Source organism: Pseudoliparis swirei, chromosome 6, assembly GCF_029220125.1.
Source record: "Pseudoliparis swirei isolate HS2019 ecotype Mariana Trench chromosome 6, NWPU_hadal_v1, whole genome shotgun sequence".
NCBI classification, from domain to species: Eukaryota; Metazoa; Chordata; class Actinopteri; order Perciformes; family Liparidae; genus Pseudoliparis; species Pseudoliparis swirei.
Genome location: NC_079393.1, coordinates 25,839,760 through 25,863,742, shown reverse-complemented (window position 1 = coordinate 25,863,742; position 23,983 = coordinate 25,839,760). Strand labels below are relative to the sequence as shown.

The window sequence follows — 23,983 nt, the reverse complement described above, 5'->3', positions numbered from 1 at the left end:
GCGTGAGTGTCACGCTCAATGCGTGACACTTGAGAGCCCTGTAAAGCACTCCGAGACAAATTTGTAATTTGTGAAATTGGGCTCGACAAATAATCTGAAAGTGTATGAAAGAAACTGAAGAACAAGCGGCCGCAATGACGACTCACCAGTGGACAGGGGCAGCTTGGGCAGGCCCGGTCCCGGGGAGTAGACCTCGCTGCGGGATCCCGGCTGGCACACCATGTGGCTGGCGACCAGGTGGCTGTAGAGGACGTCCCTCGTGGCCGACACGAAGCCACAGCCGTGACACACTCCGTTCAGCGTGTCCGTGTGGACCTTGAGGTGGCGCTCGCAGTTGGCTTTGGTGGTGAAGGCCGACAGACAGACGAGACAGACAAACGGACGTTCGCCTGCGGAAGGACAGAGGGGGGCACACGGTGAGCTCCACCTGCCGGGCGGCCTCCCCAACACGCGCCGGCCGGGCCTCGGCGCTCCGGGCTCGCTCTCACCGCTGTGCGTGCGCATGTGGATCTCCAGGGAGCTGGCGCTGGGGCAGCTCTTGTTGCACTGCGGGAAGGGGCAGATGCGTTCGTTGGGGTAGGACTCCTTGGGTTTGTCCTGCGGCGGGGACGAGGCGGCCGCCGGCTGCTTCTGCCGGCTGGCGCAGTAGTACATGAGGTGGGCCTGCAGGTTCCTCTCACTGCGGTACCAGATGCCGCAGTCCTTGCACGGGAAGATGTCCTCTGAGAGACGGCAGAACACACGTCCGGGTCAGTCGGCCTAACAGGAACACACATCTGTACACGGCGGATGAAGTAGAGACCCGTCTGGCGCGGAGCGGGCGCTAAACTTTAAGTGCTAAATGTGGGTCGAATTGTAGCCGCGAGTCTTCACCTGTTTACTGAGATATAGAGAAGAATATGACTGACATCAGAGAGACCAGTTTTCACAGCTCTAATGGATAATTGACTCATGCACACACACACACACACACACACACATTCCATGGATACAAGTATCCAAGGTCACATTGAACAATTATGAATCATACATCTCATCATCTGGGTTATTTCTGACCAGCTGTAGGAATGTGTTTGCTTCTAGGGGATTACCAACAGCCACAGCAAGTGTGTGTGTGCGTTTGTCTGTATGTGCGAGTGTATGTGTGCGTCTGTGTGTGTGTCTGTATGTGCGTGTGTATGTGCGCGTGTGTGTGTGTGTGTGTCTGTATGTGCATGTGTGCAACGATGTGTGCATGTATGCATGTGCGCGTGTTTGTCTCTGTGTGTATATGTGTGTGTGTGCGTCTGTGTGTGCCTCTATGTGTGTGTGTGTCTGTGTGTGCCTCTATGTGTGTGTCAGTGTGTGCCTCTATGTGTGTGTGTGTCTGTTTGTGCCTCTATGTGTGTGTGTGTGCCTCTATGTGTGTGCCTCTATGTGTGTGCCTCTATGTGTGTGTGTGTTTGGCATCAGCTCCAGACATTGCAGCACATGCTGCCCTGGCAGGAGAGTTAAAGAGCTGCAGCGCCATCTTGTGGCCAACGATATATGTGCAACTTTAAAGGCCTAAAATCCGAAACCATCTGACACCAATCAGAAGTCATACAAATTAGAACCAGCTAGCATGTTCACACATATAATATATACTAAATAAAAAAGCAGCGGCACTTTAAAAACAACAACGGGTTGTTTACAACACTCACTATTGACAATAGCAGTAGCCAAGATGGCCGCCATGCCAGCTTGCTGTGGGAGGAGCTGGATTTCTGACAGCAGCGCCGGCGAGTACACAGACTCCTCCTTCGCCGCGGGTGGTTTCTGAGTGACGAGGCTGAGCGGCGGAGAGGGCGGGGTCAGCGGGGAGGAGGAAGAGGAGGAGGAGGAAGAGGAGGCGGAGCCTGAAGGAGGAGGAGCCAGGGAAGCCAGGAGCCTTTGGCCTGCCGTGAGCTCTCTGGTCACCTTACAGAACAACTCGTCACCTGGAAACACAAACAGACGGTAGCGATGAACTTTATGTGTTTCATACCAGTTAATTAATTGAGATACTTTGTCTGTTCGCCTCGAGATTGGAGATATTTTGACTGAAATGCATATTATAACTAGAACGGGCACTCGGTAGAGCGCATACCTTTGCCGTACCTTTTCATGACCTTGACCTTTGACCCAATCGATCCCAAAATCTAATCAAATGGTCCCCGGATAATAACCAATCATCCCACCAAATTACATGCGATTCAAGAAGATTTTGACCTTTTTATGACCTTGACCTTGACCTTTGACCCGATCGATCCCAAAATCTAATCAAATGGTCCCCGGATAATAACCAATCATCCCACCAAATTGCATGCGATTCAAGAAGATTTTGACCTTTTTATGACCTTGACCTTTGACCCAATCGATCCCAAAATCTAATCAAATGGTCCCCGGATAACAACCAATCATCCCACCAAATTTCATGCGATTCGGTTTAATACTTTTCGAGTTATGGGAATAACACACATACATACAAATAAATAAATAATTACACAGCGATCAAAACATAACCTTCCGCATTCTCAGAATGCGAAAGTAAATAAATATATATATAATATATATAAACATTCATTTTATTGATAATGGCTCCATTACATGCGAGTATGGGAGAACTGAAGGAGGAACACTTTCTCCGTGACGATGACGGAGCGTCTTAGTGGAGTCATCAGAGTTCACACTTAGTTGTGGTTTATTCGCGTCATTCGCGTCTTAGAGGGGGCGTGGCTTATCTCTGTGGTTCTACTCCACCACGGAATAATAGTTCTGCTTTATACTTGTTGAGGACATCCCACAAACATCTGAACATCTGACGCCTCGTGTTTGGGTTCATGACATTAATATCATATATATTTATACATGACATCACCCGTCGGCTCACACAGCTCGGTGACTTCGCCTCGACATCTGAATGACTTCCAGCTCCACTAAAGCAGCTGCAGTTAGATTCACCAACGGCGGAGTGTCTCAACTCTGATTGGCTTTCGCAACTCGGCGTCGGGCGAAATTTTCGGCAAAGTTGAATGAGGCACATTTGTTTCTGCTTTGCTCGACTCGCGTCGTTCACGCCGCCCGGCGACAACTCACGTCATTCGCATCCATTCGTGTCTCTGCATTGAGTTTGACAGGATCTACTACTGGGTTAATACTGGGTTAATACTGGGTTAATAATGGGTTAATACTGGGTTAATACTGGGTTAATACTGGGTTAATACTGGGTTAATACTGGGTTCATACTGGGTTTATACTGGGTTAATACTGGGTTAATACTGGGTTTATACTGGGTTAATACTGGGTTTATACTGGGTTTATACTGGGTTTATACTGGGTTAATACTGGGTTTAGTGAGACGTTCAAAGCAGTCGGCATTCTGAGCTCCCTGTGCTTCTCGAGGAGACATGTTCAGATGACATGAAGCCTCACCTCGGCTGTAGATGGAACAGTTGGCCGCGGAGACGTCAGAGGTCAGAGGGAGCAGACCAATCCAACAGTCTGGGTCTTCACACACCAGAGTCCACCTGGAGTTCTACACACACACACACGCACACACACACACACACACACACACACACACACACACACACACACACACACACACACACACACACACACACACACACACACACACACACACACACACACACACAGAAAGGAGATGAGGTCAGACTCATCACAGTCACTGTAGAGTTCAGGAAACACTTTTACTCTCATGGATACACCAGCAATGGAAGTCTGGGTTTGAGATCGTTAGCGCTGAAAAGAATTAAGTTGATGAATGAATTAGTCATTTAAAATAAGATGACATCATTTTTTTCAGCAACACTGTGTTTGTCCCAGCTTCTCTTTCACATCGTTTTGGACTAATAGTCCGACCTGGTGCCGACCTGGTGCCACCTTAAACTGTGATGGGATGTCTTACTGTAAACTATGTATTCATCTTAAAAAGATTACCTGCATTCAAACTAATGATTAACTGTTCATACATAATACCACTAAATGGCATTCTCTTTAAAGACATGACATACACATGACGTTCATTCATGTAACTTTTCCTGGTACTAGCCACACAGTGTGGCGCCCCCACAGGTGGATTCATTCGTTTCTCTGATGGTTTAAAAAAGGAAACAAATGAAAAAGAAACAGAGAGACTCTCTTAAAACACCGGCCCTTATCACATCCAAGTGTCCTCTTCCTTAACTGTGTGTTTCGAGGACCAGGAGATAACCAGCGCCCAGTGAAGGCCAGCAGAAAACAGACAGCCAGCGGAGCGGGGGAGGAGGAGGATTACAACCCGAGAAGGAAACGAGGAAACGAGGGGAGCACGGGCCGAACAAAGCCACATAAAAGGAGGAAGAGAGAATAAAAGAGAGGAAGAGAGACCCGGGAGAGAGAGAGTGGGAGAAGAAAAGGAAGAGAAAGAAGATCTGATGAGGTCGACGGGGGCCGCTATTCAGACCACCGCCATAATTAGATCCACGGTGAATACACCGGACAAAGAGCGAAGAGTCAACATCTAGTGTGTGTGTGGAGGTATGAGGATAGGGAGGGACACGTTGCTCACACACACACACACACACACACACACACTCACACACACACACACACACACACACACACACACACACACACACACACACACACACACACACACACACACACACACACACACACACACACACACACACACTCACACACTCACACACACACCTGTGTGTCCCGAGCACAATCTAGTCTTTGTTCATGTGACCGCCCCTCCCGGGAGGACCCGGGCTTATCGCATGTCTCCATGAAGCACACGCTCAGATATGTATTTTATTGTACAGTACGGCGTCGCATCGAGCTGCAAAGTGTTTGCCGTCGAACCGCATTGATAATATTCGGCCACTATGTCGTCATAACAACCTACTCTCCTGCTAACTCTAGTACCTTTACATCGAGGTCACTGCAGTGGGGATTAACAGGCAATGTCCCTGGTAAATAAATAAATATAATAAAATGAAAGATGTGGTAGTATTCAGGAGACATCAACCATTACTTTAAGAGATGCAGTTATTACCATAACTGATAACAACTAGTGAGTGGTTGTCAAAGTGTGTGTGTACTGGACTGTATGTTTGTGCGTCTGTTGTGTGTCCTCGCTTATCTTTTAAAAACACAACTTACAATTTAACAAGGGGAATAAAAGAATACATAAGGAAGGAAACTCAATGTAAGAGACAGCATGTGATGGCTTATGTCACACCTGTCAGGTGAGGGCAGCCCGGTATGTATTTGTCAGTCTGCTGCAGTACTCATGAGTGTCCACCAGGGGGAAGCAACCCCTCAGACTGAGAGAGCAGCTCCAGGCTGTCGGGGTCAAAGTTGACATCGTGGTGCATCCTGCTTGTTAAGTGGTTCTTCTGAAGTCCTTTCTTGCCCAAAAAATGTATAATATATTCCATAAACTTGTATCTGGACAACAGATATTCCATGTGTGGAAACAACAGTGTCTGAATTAAATATTCAAGCAATGATTTGATGAATGGGAGCATTTAAAAACTCTAAAGGGGAAAGTACAGTCAATAAAAGTGTTTTTCACTAACTGAGATTCTGCTAGTTTTTTTCTATTTTGTTCTATTTTGCCTAATAACTATTTTGTTCTATAACTATTTTGTTCCATTTGGTTCTATAACTATTTTCTTCTATGTTGTTCTATTTTCATTTACACCTATTTTGTTCTAATTTGCTTCTAGAACTTCTTCTTTCAGACTAGTGGAAAGAAAACTTTGTGTCCGTAGATTTCTCCCATATTCACCAAAAGTCAACATTAAATAATGCCTCATTTGCATATTTAAAACCTAACATTTCTGAAAAATTGCAAAAATGAATGGTCTCAATATAGTGGCGATATCTAATAGTTCACATGTTTACCCCTGAACATGAATCATGACTTTGTCATCAAATACTAATTCATTGCTTTGTAATATTATTATTACTCCTTTGTGTTGTCAAACTGGAGTATTCAGAGAAATTAAATGAGTGTGGAAATGGACCTCCGAGTTATTACCAAAGGGATTCATCACTGGGTAATATGATTAGTGTGTTTCATACAAACTGGCACAGTTCATGCATTTGTCCCAAAAATTATGAATCAGACTGATTATGAGTATTCTAAATGAATAAATGAACTTCTATTCTTTCCATCTGTAATTAAGTACCAGGAACCTGGTCAAGTCTTACCTAAAGGAACAAAAGAGAATACATGCAATCCTCTATATTAATGTTATTAATAAAACATGTTTGAACATGTGAAACTGTATCTGCATGAGCTACCATTGATCAGTTGTTCAAAGCAGCCATTGGTTTCCACTCATTTCTGTATAATATTAAAATATATTCGTAGACTCTGCATCTCGACTGTATTAATGTTATATTAATGAATACTACGTAAAGACAGACAGAAAGCTACAGCATGTGGTCGTGTCGTACATGGGGTGTGACAGTGTTCCCTGATGTTATCTTCAGGCGCTCAAAGATAAACAAGAAAACTAAATGTGTTGCTTTTTCTTTCAAATCTTTCTTAAACAATTGACAACTGGAGTTTTTTAGGGTCGCAACTTTTCCGTCTCTTGGCTATAAAAGGGCCAACAACAAAAACGCGCTGAACTCAATGAGCAAAATGATTATAGCTTATATTACTTACTTTTAAGGTTTTTTATTTATTTCTTACTTTTAATGTTTTTTATTTATTACTTACTTTTAAAGTTTTTTATTTATTACTTACTTTTAATGTGTTTTATTTATTACTTACTTTAATAGTATGTATCACTTACTTTGAATGTTTTTATTTATTACTTAATGTTAATATTTTTTATTTATTACTTACTTTTAATAGTATGTATTACATACTTTTAATGTTTTTTATTTATTACTTACTTTTAATAGTATGTATTACTTACTTTTATTTTGTTTATGGATTACTTACTTTTAATGTTTTTTATTTATTACTTAGTTTTAATGTTTTTGTATTTATTACTTACTTTTAATGTTTTTTATTTATTACTTAGTTTTAATGTTTTTGTATTTATTATTTAGTTTAATAGTATGTATTACTTACCTTTAATGTTTTTTATTTATTACTTACTTTTAATAGTATGTATTACTTACTTTTATTTTCTTAAATTTATTACTTACTTTTAATGTTTTTCATTTATTACTTTTAAAGTATTTATCTCTTTCTTTTAATGTTTTTATTCATTACTTACTTTTAATGTTTTTGTATTACTTACTTTTAATGGTCTATATTTATTACTTACTTTTAATGGTTTTTATTTATTACTTTTAAAAGTATTTATCGCTTTCTTTTAATGTTTTTTATTCATTACTTACCTTTAATGTCTTTTATTTATTACTTAATTGTAATAATAGTATGTATTACTTACTTTTAATGTGCAGTACTGTATCTTTGCATTGTGTGTATTTTTGTGTTCTTACCACATGTACTGTTGTGGTGTTTGTTATTCCGTGCTGTTTGTTATCGTTTTATGTTTGTTATTATTTTATGTTTGTTTTGGTTTTATGTTTTGTCATTGTTTAATGTTTGTTGTTGCTTTATGTTTGTTATTGTTTTATGTTTATTATGGTCTGTCAAGGGGCTACATATGCTAATTAGCTGTAGAGCTACAATCTGGTGCAGAGCATCAAATGGTGACATTTATGTTTTAACTGTACGTGGTCCCCTTTAAATAACTATAACCATAATAATAATTTTTTTAAACACATCGGTATGGTCCTGAAATAGTCAAACCTCTCAACACAGGCCATTCAAAATAAGAGACACGTGAGGATATATGTAAAAAGACACATGTACATCGTGCCACTCTGGGATGGAGTCTTGACTTGGTGGGTTACCATCAGACTTTACAACCACAGCTACGCCTCTAAATACCTGAACAGGAAGTTGATTAGAGGTCTGGAAGGACGGAGAGAAGGAAGCCTCTCAGCTGTATATGGAGGCGGAGCATATTGGATTTCATGGTGGAACCAGCGCTGATGTGCAGATACACGGCTTCTTTTGTTTTAATTTGTAACCCAACGCTGGAGCCGTCTGAGCTGTAAGTACCGCTCGTTTGTTTCAGACTAGTTCATCACGGCGTCGAGATTCACCATGAGACGGCAAATGATTGAGGAAAACACACACACACACACACACACACAGACAATATAGAGCTCTTCAAAAACATATTCGGGAACGACTCACTGTGAGTGTGATCCATGTTCATTAAAAGTTACATTAAATACATGTTGTATTATTGTAGTCGGATCTTTATTGTCCTCTGGGACAAAAGACACGTAATCCACGGTATTTTTGGAATAAAAGTTATTGATCTATAGCAGACTTACTCAACAGGCGGCCCACGCTTATTTTGTGGCCCCCGACATGCCTGGTTATAAATGCATAATAATTATCAGGGTTTTTCCTGCATAGAGAAAATTTGGGCGCGCGCCAAAGCCGTTTTCCCGAGCGCCTATGACAAATCCCGAGCGCCTAAGGCAAAAAAAAGTCAGCGATGGAAAAAAAAAAAAAAATAAAACTGTGTTCATCAGGTGCATGTCAGCGAATATGTTCTCAATAGTATGTTTCAAGGAGGCTACAACCGAACCCTCGTTCTGTTATGATCAATCGTAATCGAGTTCAGTGTTTCCCCTAGGTTCACGTTCACACACACACACACACACACACACACACACACACACACACACACACACACACACACACACACACACACACACACACACACACACACACACACACACACACACACACACACACACACACACACACACACACACACACACACACACACACACACACAGATCTGGCCCTGTGCCTCTCTCATTATCTCATTTGTAGCCGTATGTGTGTATATGTGTGTGTGTGAGTTTGTGTGTGTAATTAGACATGCCAGTGGAGAATGCAGAAGCCAAAAGATGTGGGCGGGAGTTACGGCTACCGGATGGTATCAAAAACCCCCTTTTCACGTCTCTTTGGTCCGATGCCGATCTGATTGGCCGGAGCAGCCGCCAGTCAGCCCGAGGAACGTGTCCGGACCCACAAAGAGAGTCAACCTGGGCCCAGAGAGCCAAACTGTGCACTCACAAAAGGCAGAAAAAGGACAGACGTGGAGACTCGACAAACTCGTGTTCATTGGCTGGTACTGGCCACGCCCCCTATCAATAAGGACCAGACAGTCGGCGTTTCTCAATCAGCGTACTTGTGCGTACTTTCCTCTACTTGTGTCCTCGTGACTCGTGTCTCGTCATCAGTCGCAGGCCGAGTACATGTTCACATTCAAAGTTCGCTTCTCTCAAAGCACGGTCAAAACGCCCGGATGTGACTTGATCCTCCCACTTTCCGGAGGATGCATCAGAGGAGACTTGTGCGTACTCTGGCCAGCAGATATCCCAGAATGCATTTCACCAGCAACCGGAAACAGTAGCGGAGGAGAAAATAAACTACTGACAGTTGACTTTTTATAAATACTACTGTTGTTGAGTCACGGAATGTCATTTTAGGATGTTTTGTTTATTTGACTGTAAAAAATAATTTACAGTGAATAATTAGAGTAAACGCAGGAGCAAGAACAGCTGATGTGGTGACGTCATCAAGTCAGCTGCTGTTCCAATCGCAGAAAGACCGTCCTCTCGTCCTCCGGAGTCTGGACTCCCAAGACCAGACTCCAAAAGAGCACAAGTCTGTACTCGTGTACTTTGAATTGAGAAACGCCGAGTGACTGGGCCCTGACCCACTGATGTAGCCTCGAGCTAACGGTGGAGCTGGGTGTTGGATAATGGAACATGGACTTGTGCACTTGTACTTGTTTCGCCCACTCAAAGCACTTTTTCAGGTAAAATAATATTCATCGGGAAACGTAATAATTCTGTCTGGACTCGAACCATATTAGTGAGATTAAATAAATAAATCCGGTAAATTAGTGAAATGCTTATGCTTGATATAATTTCCTGTTGGAAAAACAATAATTTGATAGACTTCCACGTCGGGGATGACCTCGCTCTGACCTCTGAGACACAGTTGCTCGAGGGCTTAAAGGGACTACTTTCTAGTATTGCATCAAGTAAGGCGTCTCAAAACTTTGGGTATGAAAAAGTCAGGTATCGTATTGAAACAGTATTTAAAGTACGGACGGTCACGAGAAGGCATTCATGTCGTGTGTGTGTGTGTCTGTGTGTGATTCCTCGATACTGGAAGTGTCAGGACTGCATGGCGTGAGACACAAAGAAAGATGGAGGCACCGAAGCTGTCAGCCTCCTGGTGTTTCATAAAAACACCGTTTAAAGATCTTCAGATCCACGTAGATGCAAAGAAGCCCCCCCCCCCCCCCCCGTTCTCTTCCTCTTGTCTCACCCTAACTATCCATCCGTCAGCGGTGCTGTCAGGCCGCCCCGGCGTTGCTCCGTCTCGGGTTGAGAGTGGTGCCTTTAAGCCCCATCAGTCTTTGAGCTGCAGTCTGAGCCCCTTCGCCCGGACCCTCGGCCCCCTCATGAATATTAACCAGTCCCCGAGCCCGGCTTTAATCTGCCTGATCCCCGCACTGCTGCCGCCGAGACGATAGCGAATCTAATTATTTGGTCTGATATTAACCCCCCACCGCCAACACACACACACACACACACACACTCTGTCCTCTTCTACACGTGCTGTAATATTCACTGAACTCCAGAGCTGCCTTCTTTTAGCTGAAGTCAGTTGACGTAAATTTAAAAAAAGACACACACACACACACACGCACACCCCTCCAGCGCAGCCTGCGACGCCCTCTCCTAATCAGGCCCAAAAAACGCCCTCCTCAACGCCGATAAAACTTAAATGCAAATGATGCCAGGCTGATTATCGTATATATATATCTTCATTTCTTTTTTTCCTTCCTCCATTCAGTATCAGACTGGCTCTTTGCTCGCCCTCTCTCTCTCTCTCTTATAATGATGATGATGATGATGACGATGGTGACGGGAAGCGAGAGAACTTTCCTTGAACTAACCCTGACGTCTAAACCCAGTGTCACACGCGCCTCGTGCTATATACGAACTTCAATTAAGATATATGAACTATATCTACAGTATATATATATATATACACTACCGTTCAAAAGTTTGGGGACTTAGAAATGTCTTTATTTTTCAAAGAAAAGCACTGTTTTTTCAATAAAGATAACATTAATCAAAAATACACACTATACATTGTTAATGTGGTAAATGACTATTCTAGGTGGAAACGTCTGGTTTCTAATGAAATATCTCCAGAGGTGTATAGAGGCCCATTTCCATCAACTATCACTCCAGTGTTCTAATGGTACATTGTGTTTGCTAATCGCCTTAGAAGACTAATATCTGATTAGAAAACCCTTGTGCAATTATGTTAGCACAGCTGAAAACAGTTATGCTGGTGACATAAACTATACAACTGGCCTTCCTTTGAGCTTGAAGTTTGAAGAACAAAATTAATACTTCAAATATTAATCATTATTTCTAACTTGTCAATGTCTTGACTATATTTTCTATTCAATTTTCAATTCATTTGATAAATAAAAGTGAGTTTTCATGGAAGACACGAAATTGTCTGGATGACCCCAAACTTTTGAACGGTAGTGTATATATATCTATATTCCCCCCCCCCACCCCCATCCCCCCAGTCCGCCCCACCCTGTAGATGAGCAGATTAAGATTTCACCATTGCAACCGTCCACGGCCGCAGTTTTGCGCTGCTACCACCGGGGGGGATAAGTGTGTTTGTATATGTAAATCCTAACAGGTACATGTTGGCACATCTGTCTCCCCGCTCCACGTCATGCGTTACCGGGGCGGTCTCGCGGTCATTACAGGGAGAGTCAACAGTGTCGGCGCTGCACTGATACGACAGTTTGGCCTTCCATCAAAAGACGAAGCTCCCGGGTCATAAATCATCTCCTCTCGTTCATACGCTGGAGGGTGAACGCCTCCACAGCTACAGGTCAGTGACACGTCTGGGGCTTCGTGGGTTTTATATATTGTATTTATGTGTTTGCTCAACATTACCAGTCCACAGAAATGCAGTTTATTTGTGTCATTTGTCTAATTAAATACATTCTGAGATTGACTTCATTCCCTTTCTGATCAAAGAATAGGATGACAATTAATGCCAACGTTCAGTACTTGGTAGTTCCCAAGACTGATAACTGTGCTCAGTCTTATTAGTTGACTATAGTTTTGTCCGTCTGATACAGAAATGTTTTAGGTCGGTCGATATCAATATTTTTTTACCTGACGTGTTTAATTTTTCTCCTGGTTAACCGACTACTTCGCAGCCGGGAACTTTTTCCCCCCATTATCGGAAATAATAAGCGTAACATTGTCAATGAATTAAGTAGCATGAGACAATAAATAAATACATAAATAAATAACAAATAAATAAAAAAAGAAAGAAAGATATAAATAAAAAAATAATAAAAAAATAAAAAAAGAAAGATATAAATAAAAAAAATAAAATAAAAAATAAAGATATAAAGAAATAAATAATAAAAGAAAGAAAGATAGAACTAAATAAATAAATAAAATGTGAGGGTATTAAGATGAATCACAAATAGAAGCGCCAGGGGGCCGCTATGGGAGCACCATTGGCTTTGATGCAGCCATGGCAAGACGTCTCATCTCTTTAAAAACCTACACATTATTATAATGCGTGTCCACTTCTGAAAGAGTGTGCGTTTCCTCTAAAGAATCCTGCCCCCTGTTAAACATTTAAAAAGTCCCGTGCTCCTCGAAGCTGTCTGGATCCAATAAGCCGCCCTGCGCCTCTCTCCTGACCTCTTCAACCATCGTTCATCCATTCACTCAATCACCCTCTTCCTCCATTCTCCTCTTTCACTCTCTCCTTTTACAAACTCTCATTCCTACCCTTCTGTCTACCCCCTCCTTCCGATCTCTCCCTCTCTCTGTCTCTCGTTCTATCTCTCGGCTACAGGAAATGGTTTCTTTCCCCCGAAACTGGGGGGTTGGAGGGCTGTCCTCACTGTCCCGAACAAAGGGGTCACTGTGTGAATCCTCCAAAAACACAAAGGAGAAAAGGAAGGCGGATAAAAATCAGAAACACACACACACACACACACACACACACACACACACACACACACACACACACACACACACACACACACACACACACACACACACACACACACACACACACACACACACACACACACACACACACACACACACACACACACACACACACACACACACACGGCATTTCTCAAATATTCAACAGACAAGATACTCTTTTCCCACAATGTGAATTCCTGTCACGACGAGGTACGGCTACGTCGTCGGTACAGTACACGGCTGTGGCTCTCGGCAGCAGGAAAAAGAGGGAGAGAAAAAAAAAACTAATAATCGAGGGAGCCAGGTTTGATGAGCTGCATGCAAATGACATGTAAAAATATTTTTTTTAAACTGAGATACTTTAAACGGGGGGAGAGGCCGAGATAAGAGATTTGAAAACGAGGCACTCTTGGAAAGCCGGCTCCTGAACTGCCTGAGATGAGGCTCAGAGATAGAGAGGGATAGAGGTTTTCCCCCTCTCCTCTCCTCCTCCTCCTCTTCCCTTCCTCCTCCACCCTGCAGAAGCCGGTGCAGATGACAGGAAGATGCAGATACCAGCCAGTCATTGCCTCTGAGTGATGAACACCTCCTCCCTCCGTCTCATTTAACCCTCCTCCTCCTTTTCCTCCTCGTCTCTTTTTCTCCTCATATTGCCTTTTCTCTCTCTCTGGTGTTTTGTTTTAGTCGACGGACCTTTTCCCGCCATTCTCTTTGGGCCTCTCTTGTTCCTCTTCCTCCTGGCCTGGCTGGCATTTGCTCTCTATGAGTATTTGATCTAATTTGAAGTTTTTTTCCTCTCCATCCATCCCTCCTCTCTCTCCCTCTCCCGGGTTGACGGACAGCTGCTGTCATGATGTCATATGATGGTTCAATCACCACGGATCAACGCTGGCTCTCCTCGAGGCCCCGAGGCACAGGGTCAACATTCACAGGTCGATACGTCCATCACTCAAAAGCGCCGCAGTCGTCCCAGTGGGATGAAAGTCACACAGCATCCTGAGCTTCCGCAATGTGACATCTTAAAATTGGATATTCTATTTGAATAGGGGTGTAAAAATGAACCCATATGTGTTGGAAAATCAAAAAGACGAGCCACAATAAAATCAAAACTTGAATTATTATAATTTCTTTCGGGTAATCGGTCAAAAATGAATACGGCCGTCATAAACCAGACAATAGTTGGGCGCTAGCAGGATAGCACGTTATGAAGAGTCACAACAAAGTGTCAACAGCAGGACACAGGAGCTACCCTCTTGTCCCGCTGCTAGAACCTCCTCTGGGTCCTAGTGTCCCACCGCTATGTTAATATAGCAGCTAGCTGGATGCAGATGGCGTCAACATTGTCTCGTGTCGTGGATGCAGTCAAATAACACTGGTCACAAGTGTTTCCAGAATAATTATAAAGATGTATGTGTTAGTATTATAACACATTAAATACGATTATTATATAATAAGGATGTCGCATGATTGGTTTCGCTAAGTGGGATTTGGGGGTTTGGCTGGCGGAGCCGGGGAATTGAACCGCCAACCCTCCGATTTAAGGACTACCCTGCTCAGCACAGCTGTTACCAATAATAATAATAAAAATGGTGCTATTCTATTTCAATGAGCCAGTAAGTCGAAGCAATGAGCTTCAGAGTTCATGTTCTACACCACCAGGAGACATCGTCCTCAGTGCATAGCGCCCCGTCTATTATCCCGTAATCAACGCTCTATGACATCTGGGATGACTACGCTTATATTTGCTCATGCAGAATGTCTACGCATCAAAAGCGAAAGAGAAAAGTGTCCCATAAGGCCTCTTGGCCACCACCTGCTGCCCCTTGGCTCCACCCACGTGTCCCTCAACCTGCACTGTTCAAAAACAGAATGTGAGGAAAGAGGAAGGCATGACTTTCCAAACGCGCACTTTTCGCAGTGTAAACAAAGCTTTTATTGATATTCAGACGAAACACCCACAACCCTCCATGTTGCTCTGCAGGCTACGGCAACCACGAGCCAACAAAGATACGTCTGATATGACGGGAGGAGTTATGGTGCCTGAAACCATCATTTTATTATTTTACAGGAAGAACGAAGAGGGGGCTTTGATATTTAATTTATAATATGTGTATAACACTCCATAACAGAGGGATAGTGTATATCGTACTGTGCCTTTAAAGATAGAGACGCTCGTCCCTGCTCTCTCCGGTTCCTTTTAAGAACGTTCCTTAACGCATCGCGTTCTTCTTCTTCTTCTTCTGGGGGGGCACCGCGGAAGGTATCTCGACACTCGGCGTAATCGTTGATTTGTCATCTTCTGAAGGAGCGCCGTTTTAATTAACATTCTAATTTGATGGGCGGAGGAGAGGGAGGAAACACGGGCAGAGAAAAACACAGTCGATGAGTCCAGATTTAAAAAAATAAAAAAAAGATCAAAATCTGGATGTAAACAAACCGGCTCGGAGTTATTAAAGAAAAAAAGAAGAAGAAGAAGAAGAAAACAGCTCCAGAGGAAATAAGGAGGAGCCGCTGATCACCTTCACTCGTCCTTCCAAGGGGAAGGAGGGAAGTGAAGAGGGGAGTAGAGATAGGGAGTGAGGAGAGACTACCCCAAAAAAGTGTTTGAAAAGCCGTGGGTGGCGCTCCTTATCGCCCCAGTTCTCCTGGAGAGATTATTGGGGGATTAGTGCGAACGCTTGTTTCTAAAACATGATGAAAAGACGTTGGGCGCGTGATAACGCTTTGAACTCCCCGACACGCCTCCTTCCAGGACGGTGCCTTCGGGGCTGCCTTTCCCCACCAAACACCGGATCGGGTTGGGGTTGAGCTGCTGACGGAGGCACAACAATACGGGGCCGATGGAAGTGGAGGTCTGGGACCGCGACACGCGCAAACAAACTACGGCTTTTTTTTGCGTACCCTTCTTAGCGCCATCGCTCTTTTGGCTCTCGCTCCGATCCGAGCTGAACATTTCACAACGGTCCCCCGCAACTTCGGTCCAATCACGCGCACCCGCCACTATCAGTTAATTAAAGCAGGATCCAATCAGGATGCGAGGAGATATAATATCAGATGTGTCGCGACGCGATCCAATCAGAATGGCGGCGGCGGCGGCGTTCTCGCTCGCCCCGGTTGCCAGGGGAGGACCCGGTTTGTTCACTCACCCAGAATACACTGCCGATCACTTGATCAGTCAACATTATGATACCCTGCTCTAAAGTCCAACAGCCCTATCAACCAGCATGTATTTAAATAGATAAATGGGTTTGTACGCCCTCTTTCTCAAGAGATGCAAATGGAAGGATTTCCATACGACACACGCCGGTTAACACGCCGGCAATCTGACGACGGGGATCGGTTGGAGGTCCGGCGCTCGTCTGCCTCTCGCTCTCCCCTCTCTCTCTCTCTCTGCTCCACCCTGATTCCTCAGAACTAACAAACTCACCCACACCCACGCGATAACACACACACACAAGACAACATCAGAGGTATTTAAATGTCTCCCGTTTCAGATAAAGGGAAATAAAGCCATTGCCCGATGATGTGTCTCTGGACGTGGATGTGTGTTGCTTTGAGCGTGAACGCTTCCCGACGTGGTCGTGTTGCCCGCCACGCTTCGTATCGAACTGATAGCTTATCTGTTGAGGCCCAATAAGAGAAATAAGTTGCTGCAGGGGGGCGGAGCCTGCCGATCTGGAGGCTTCGCAGAGTCCCGGTGAGGACCAGGGGAAGAGCTCACGGATGTATATTTCACAAGGTGTCTGTTAATGTCTGCACCACAACGTGCTCGTCAAACACCTGGTTTCTAGACATCCATTGTTCAGGGCATTTACAATGAACACACAAAACTGGAATAATAATGAAAATAAACTTGTTGTTGGTCTGATCTCCAGACTGGTGGGGTATAATGATGACAAAATCCATACTAGGTTATGAGTATTTCAAGTTTTCTTGATGAGTCATACAAGTATGTTTTTTTTCAAGACATTCAGGATGCATTCTAAATAAAATCTTGACTTCTGAGACAATCGTCTCCCACAACATGCTTTAACCAACAATGAAGAGAAATCGGTGTCGTGCAGATGCAGGACATAGTGTGCATTGCACTGGTGAGAGGTTAGAAAAGCCAGTTCAAAGTTCTCAGAATCACGTCATGATTTCAAATGGATTTTTTTGGGTATAAAAAATAAGTTTATTGTTATTCAGCCAAATGAATTCTCAGCGCCTGGACCCGATCACTAGAGCTCCAGACCACGGGGGCCTGAAGACCGCTGAGCTCCTGGGCTCCATGATGAGCAATAATCAGAGGATCGGAAAAAAATATATAGATCATTTCGTTTTTTACTACATTTCTCAGCAGTTATTTAAATTGTCTTTTTTTTAATATAAACCATCATTATAACCATCACTATACCAGTATCAGTAGAGTCGTTATGTATGCATATATATATATATATGCATACATAACGATATATATATATGTATATTTATATAAATATAGATATATGTATATCTATATATATATATGTATATATATATTAACATAAATATGTATATATATATATCAATATACATCAATATAAATATATGTATATAAATATAAATATATAACTATATATGTTATATATATTAATAAATAAATAAATATATAAATATTTATACATATATAAATATATATATATATGTATATATATATAATAAATACCTCTGATACAGCCTAAAATGCTGGATTGTGTATCGCTGACCCATTTAATATCACGTTATCATATCATTTCTGAGCTAGTTAACGTGAGCGAACACTAACGGTTACACTACGATGCATTTAGGGCTGCAACAACGAATCGATAAAAATCGATTATTAAAATAGTTGGCAACGAATTTCATTATCGATTCGTTGTGTCGCGCGATTATTACGGCGCTCAATAAGTCACGGAATATAAACAAAGTTGAGTTGAGCGCAGAGCGGCGCAGGGGAAACCAGAGCGGAGGGAGAGGACAGAACGCTGCGTTGTGAGAGCCAATCAGCGCTGAGCTGCTCCTCTGTTGATGAATCTAATTGGCTGCTGCTGCTCACGTGGCGCTGGATGCGGAAGTCATTCACGTCGTCGGAGACATTCACGGAGCTAAGTGCGCCAACGGGTGACGTTATGAACCCAGACACCAGGGCGCTACATGTCACGACGTGTGTGGCATTTCCACAAGAGTATAACGTAGAAAACGTGGTTATTCATTCCGTGGCGGATAGCGGAAAATATTTTTCCACGGAGAAAGGCAACGGAGATAAGCCACGACGCCACTCGCTGTGTGAGCGCTGCGCGTGCAGACAATATTTAACGGAGCGGAGCAGCGCGTGCGCTCTGATTGCTCTATTAATGAAGTATCGATACTAAAGATATGCTAAATCACATCGTTTTTAACGTACGGGTACTTCGTTAGCATCGCTACACCGTGCAGCGTGACAGCAGCAGATGTAGCGGACTAACATTCAAGCTAACCTAACTTCCCAAACGCTGTCGACATCTGAACGCTGATTGGCCGAGACGCGACACGTCTCATCAAAGATGTTTTATTGCGAAGAGCACCACTTCACATTTTTTCCGCGTCTCACTGCAATCTCAACGGCAGCGGGCCAGGTGAAAACAATAATAAATCGGAATGCGTCTCTGATATTGTTCAGGGGGCCGGTCCACATGGGGACCACTGCTCAGGAGAGGAAAGCTGTCAGTCTGTTTGTGACGGGTTCATCACCATGGTGACCAGTGAACAGGTTCATCCACATGACCAGTGAACAGGTTCATCCACATGCTGACCAGTGAACAGGTTCATCCACATGCTGACCAGTGAACAGGTTCATCCACATGACCAGTGAACAGGTTCATCCACATGACCAGTGAACAGGTTCATCCACATGCTGACCAGTGGGTCTCCAGGACCTTTCCATGACTTTAAACCAAATTTCCATGATTAAACATTTTGTGAAAACTCTGTCTATACGTGACAAAGTGAGAAGATGTAGTATTTAAAATAACAATGAGAATTCCAAAGCATACCGTATATATACCGTGTAAATTAACATTTGAATAAAACAAATTTTCCAAATATTTTGGGATTTTATTTTTTCCAATTACTTTTCTAGGCCTGCTAATAGCCATTTAAAAATTCCATGACTTTTCCAGGTTTTCCATGACCGTACGGACCCTGTTTTGAATAAAGGGTTGAAAATTAAAGTTGTTTTTTTTATCCGATTAATCGTTTAATCGATAAAATAATCAACCGATTAATCGATTATCAAAATAATCGTTAGTTGCAGCCCTAGCATTCAAGATCCACTCGCAAAAGTGAGTATCGGGGTGAAGGAAAACAATTGGCACGTCACCGCGATGTGCTCAAATGTGATTTGGTAAAACTTAACGTAAATCCAGTCTGAAGGATATGTTTGTCCTGCAGTAGTAAACCGATGCTGGAGATGAATCAAGACCTCCTATTGGCTGATATCAGGTGTCAGAATCTCCAAACGCTATCCGAACATCTCTGAAAGTTGCTTTAGCAGAAGAGGTGACCACTAAAAGAGAAAACGCTGACAGCTGACAGATGCGACGCATAATTAACAGGCGTGGAACTGTGAGTCCTTGGATTCATCGACATATTTTCCTAGATGCAATCAGTACATGTGTATGCATTTTTAAAAAGTCCTTTAAAAAAACAAAAAAACAATCGCGGAATGCAGCGTGATGACTTGTGATGAGGAGAGCCCTGACCCCTGCTGACCCGCGAGGGAGTGAGGCATGGAGGGATGGAGGAGGGGGAGGATGTGGAGTGACAGGGGGAGAAACACAGGAGGAATGTGAGATTACGGCCACTATCTCCAGCAGATACTGAAGGTCCGTCTCCTCACTTCTCCAGTGTGTGTGTGTGTTGGAGCGGGGGGGGGGGGCAGCAAATGAGGAAGAAGAGAGAAAATGGGTATTAAGAGTCAGAACGAGATGCTTTCCATATGAATGAAAAGCCCTCAAGAGAACTGAAACTGACTTTACAGTTTGGAGGAGGAATCGGACGCTATAGGCAGCGGAAGAACAAAAGGTGATGGGTGACTGAGTGTGTGTGTGTGTGTGTGTGTGTGTGTGTCTCACACACACACATATCTGTACACTCAGAACCTCACTGATAATAAACGAAATCTTAGAAATGAGAGCCTATCAAGCGGGAATCAATCACTGGGGTTTGTTGTCCAGGAGGATGGCGCCATGCGGAGATAAAAGACAGGCGGACGTCTGGGGAGGGAGGAGAGGAGAGGATGGGGAGGAGGAGGAGAGAGGCGAGAGGACAAAAGGGAAGGGGAGAAGAGAGGAGAAAACAGGGAGGAAGAGGAGAAGAGAACGAGAGGGCAAGGAAAATCAGAGGAAAGGAGAGGACGGGAGGGAGGGGAGAGGATGGGGGAGGGTGGGGGAGGAGAGAGTTGAGTACAAGAGGGAAGGGGAGAATGTGAGGAGATGAGAGGAGAAAGGAGAAAGGAGAGAAAAGGAGAGAATGAGAGGAGAGGACGGGAGGAGAAGGGAAGGAAGAAGAGAGGAGAGGAGAGGAGAGGAGAGGAGAGGAGGAAGGAGGAGAGGACGGGAGGGAGGAAGGAGGAGGAGAGGAGGAGGGAGAGGAGAAAGGAGGGGAGGAGAAGGGAAGGAAGAAGAGAGGAGAGGAGGAGAGGAGAAAGGAGGAAAGGAGAGGAGAAAGGAGGAGAGGATGGGAGGAGAAGGGAAGGAAGAAGAGAGGAGAGGAGGAGAGGAGAAAGGAGGAGAGGAGAGGAGAAAGGAAGGAAGAAGAGAGGAGGAGAGGAGGAGAGGAGAAAGGAGGAGAGGAGAGGAGAAGGGAAGGAAGAAGAGAGGAGAGGAGGAGAGGAGAAAGGAGGAGAGGAGAGGGGGAGACTGTGAACATGAAGTAGACTGGTTGAACTGGGATGAGTTGGTTGAACTGGGATGAGCTGGTTTAACATTAACACTAACGGCATTTGGAAAAAACAAACAGATGAAACAGGGATAACGACGGTCAAGAATGGTTCTGTATGCATGTGTGTATGTTCAATTGAAGTTAGTGAGTGTGTGTGTGTGTGTGTGTGTGTGTGTGTCCAATTGTGTTGCCCATGCCAGGAAGCCTCTCCCAGCATCAGTATCATATGATTAGATGGACTTGCACATGATGCACAAACGCAGCCTCAGATAGGCTCCATCCGGTCCCACACTGTTCCCAACACACACACACACACACACACACACAAAGATGCACAGAGCTGTTAATTCCCATCTACTATCACTCACGTGCGTGATACGGTGTTTACTCATGGTTTCTCTTTGTTACTCGACCATCTGACCCCTGACCTTTGACCTGTCCATTTGAGATGAGGTCTCTCCTCCGCCTGATGCCGTTCAACAACAACGCGGTGTACGATATATGCCAGATGTGTTTTACTGCATTCGTTATTGAAAGCTTCACTCTGATTGAACCAGCAGTCCAAAACACACGTATATTCAATTTAATTATATAAAACAGTCAAATATATTGATATTGCCAGAAAAACACTTTAATTTAATGAATGACAATATTGTGGATTCATTTTCTGTGACTCAAATTCAGTGCATTTGTGAAGTTGCAATTATTATTATAAATGTATTTGTCTACAAACTAATCAATTAAGGTACAAAATAATAAATTGATCATTAAACTAATCAATTAATCAAAAAAATTATTAATTTATTAATAAACTAATCAATTAATCTACAAATAATAAATTAATCAATTAATTTACAAAATAACAAATTTATCAATAAACTAATCAATTAATCTACAAAATAATGAAGTGATCAATAAACTAATCAATTCATCTCCAAAATAATGAATTAATCAATAAACTAATCAATTAATCTACACAATAATAAATTGATATATTAACTAATGAATTAATCTACAACTTTATAAATTAATCATTAAACTAATCAATTGATACATGCTTTTACATTATTCTAATGTGTTCTAACTGACTAATACTGACATGAAAATCTGGGAAACATCTAAAATTCAGAAAATTCAAAAACTTGCAGCAGAATCACTTGATTATTTTGATTGGAAAAACCATTAACATTTCTTGAAATTGAAGCTCATATGTAAAACCCTATTTATTTAACAATGTTTAAAAAACAAAACTATCATACACTGTTGTTGCTTTAGAATGATATGTATCATTTCATTCTGGAGCTGGTCTGTAATATAAGAATCCATAAACAGATACATCTCCTTTTCAGGTAACCATGACAGCATCTTGCCCTCCGGTTGCTGGACAGTGATGACGCCACCGCTCTCACCTCTGTCTCCCGATCGTCCGTGCTGCCCTCTGATTGGAGGATGCCCGGGTAGGGGCCCCACGTTGTGTCTGGGCGGAGGTCCCGGCCAACCACCACCCGGCTGCTGCTGCTGTCCCCGCCCCCTTCGCTGTACTCCAGGTCATCTAGAGGATGGAGAGAAGAGACGAAGAATAAGCCAAATATCCAAACATGTTATTGTGACCCAATCATTAAACCATTGGAATCATTAGCGCAAGGACACATTGAAAACCATTTAAAACATCTTTGTGTCAAACATGTTAAGCATTCACATACACTTGTATTTATATAAAATTAGATTAGAAACACTTTATTAATCCCCAGTGGGGAAACTGATTTGCCACCAACAATTCATACAGACAACAATAGACACAGTTCAGAAGATGCCCCATAAAACATGACCAAAAAAAAGATGCTAAATCTAAATAATACCTGAAGGTGTTCATTAAAAAATGGACCTGCTGCTGGATCCCATTTTCTTAAAGAAATTGAAAAAAAAAAATCCTGTGAAATGGATTCATGTTATGTTAGAGAAATCTTCCCGCGTACCATATTTATAGTCGAATAAACAATAATCAAATGCAAAGACAGTTATTTAACAATATGTTCGGGAGTAGCTACAATTATATTTTATTTATATATATAATTATACAGTGTTTCAGTTACAACCGGCCCTTTAAGAGGCCGCCATGATGCTGATGATATAAAACATCTTTATGTCAAACATTTTTAAGCATTCACATACTCTTTTACTCATATTTCACACATTTATACCAATAAAAGATTTTAGAAAGAGTGTTGATGGATTTCTCGTGCATCATTAGGGCGACATAGAAGATTAAAGACAATGCGTATGGGAATGAAATATCAAATCAAAAATATGTCTCTCGGCCTTTCAAAACCCCCACTGGTTACAACAGGACATTTCGAGGCAGCGTGTGGTTTGAACTTGACCCGAACCCTGAGGAACCGTCAACCACTCGCCAGCAGGGGGACTCTCTGACACGAGCCCAGAGCACTTCTCTCTGGCCCGCTTCAAACGGAGGGGGGAAACTTCTCGTGTACTTCCTCAAATTGATAGCTGCAGAAGGGATGGCAGTGACGGCTGTGGTCTAGAGCCTGCCGCCGCTCAGATAGAGCTGGTCGTTGGGAGGCGCGGAGGGCCGATCCGTCTGTGTTAGAGACTCGAGACAGCTCCGAGTGCGGCGGGCCGGTACGTTGAGACCAGTGGCGGTTCGTCCATAGAGGGCGCTAGGGCGCCGCCCCTCTTAAAATTTGTAGATGAAAAAAAAAAAGAAGAAAAAAAAAAGCTCCTGTCAAAAAACATTATATGCCAAATCATTTAAATAGTCAATATACCGTGTTGACGCGCTAAATGTGTGTGGGAGACCGTCAGCCTGTCAACAACCACTTAAGTTAATGTGAAAAAATATAATATATCGCCATTATCACGCAGAGAAGCCCCTCCCCTTTTTGGAGGCGATCTAACG

At 43.1% G+C, this 23,983-nt stretch overlaps 1 protein-coding gene across 4 annotated transcripts in view; it reads right to left on the bottom strand.

The window, feature by feature from the left end:
• zfpm1 (zinc finger protein, FOG family member 1) overlaps positions 1-23,983 on the bottom strand; it is a 112,151-nt gene that overhangs the window by 6,055 nt on the left and 82,113 nt on the right. For all 4 annotated transcript variants that reach the window (XM_056416603.1, XM_056416607.1, XM_056416604.1 and 1 more), the window contains 5 exons: positions 22,476-22,618; positions 3,433-3,535; positions 1,683-1,958; positions 489-722; positions 147-389 (listed from right to left, as the gene is read on the bottom strand). In XM_056416603.1, the coding sequence (XP_056272578.1) occupies positions 147-389; positions 489-722; positions 1,683-1,958; positions 3,433-3,535; positions 22,476-22,618 (999 nt within the window). The remainder of the gene's footprint in view (positions 1-146; positions 390-488; positions 723-1,682; positions 1,959-3,432; positions 3,536-22,475; positions 22,619-23,983) is intronic.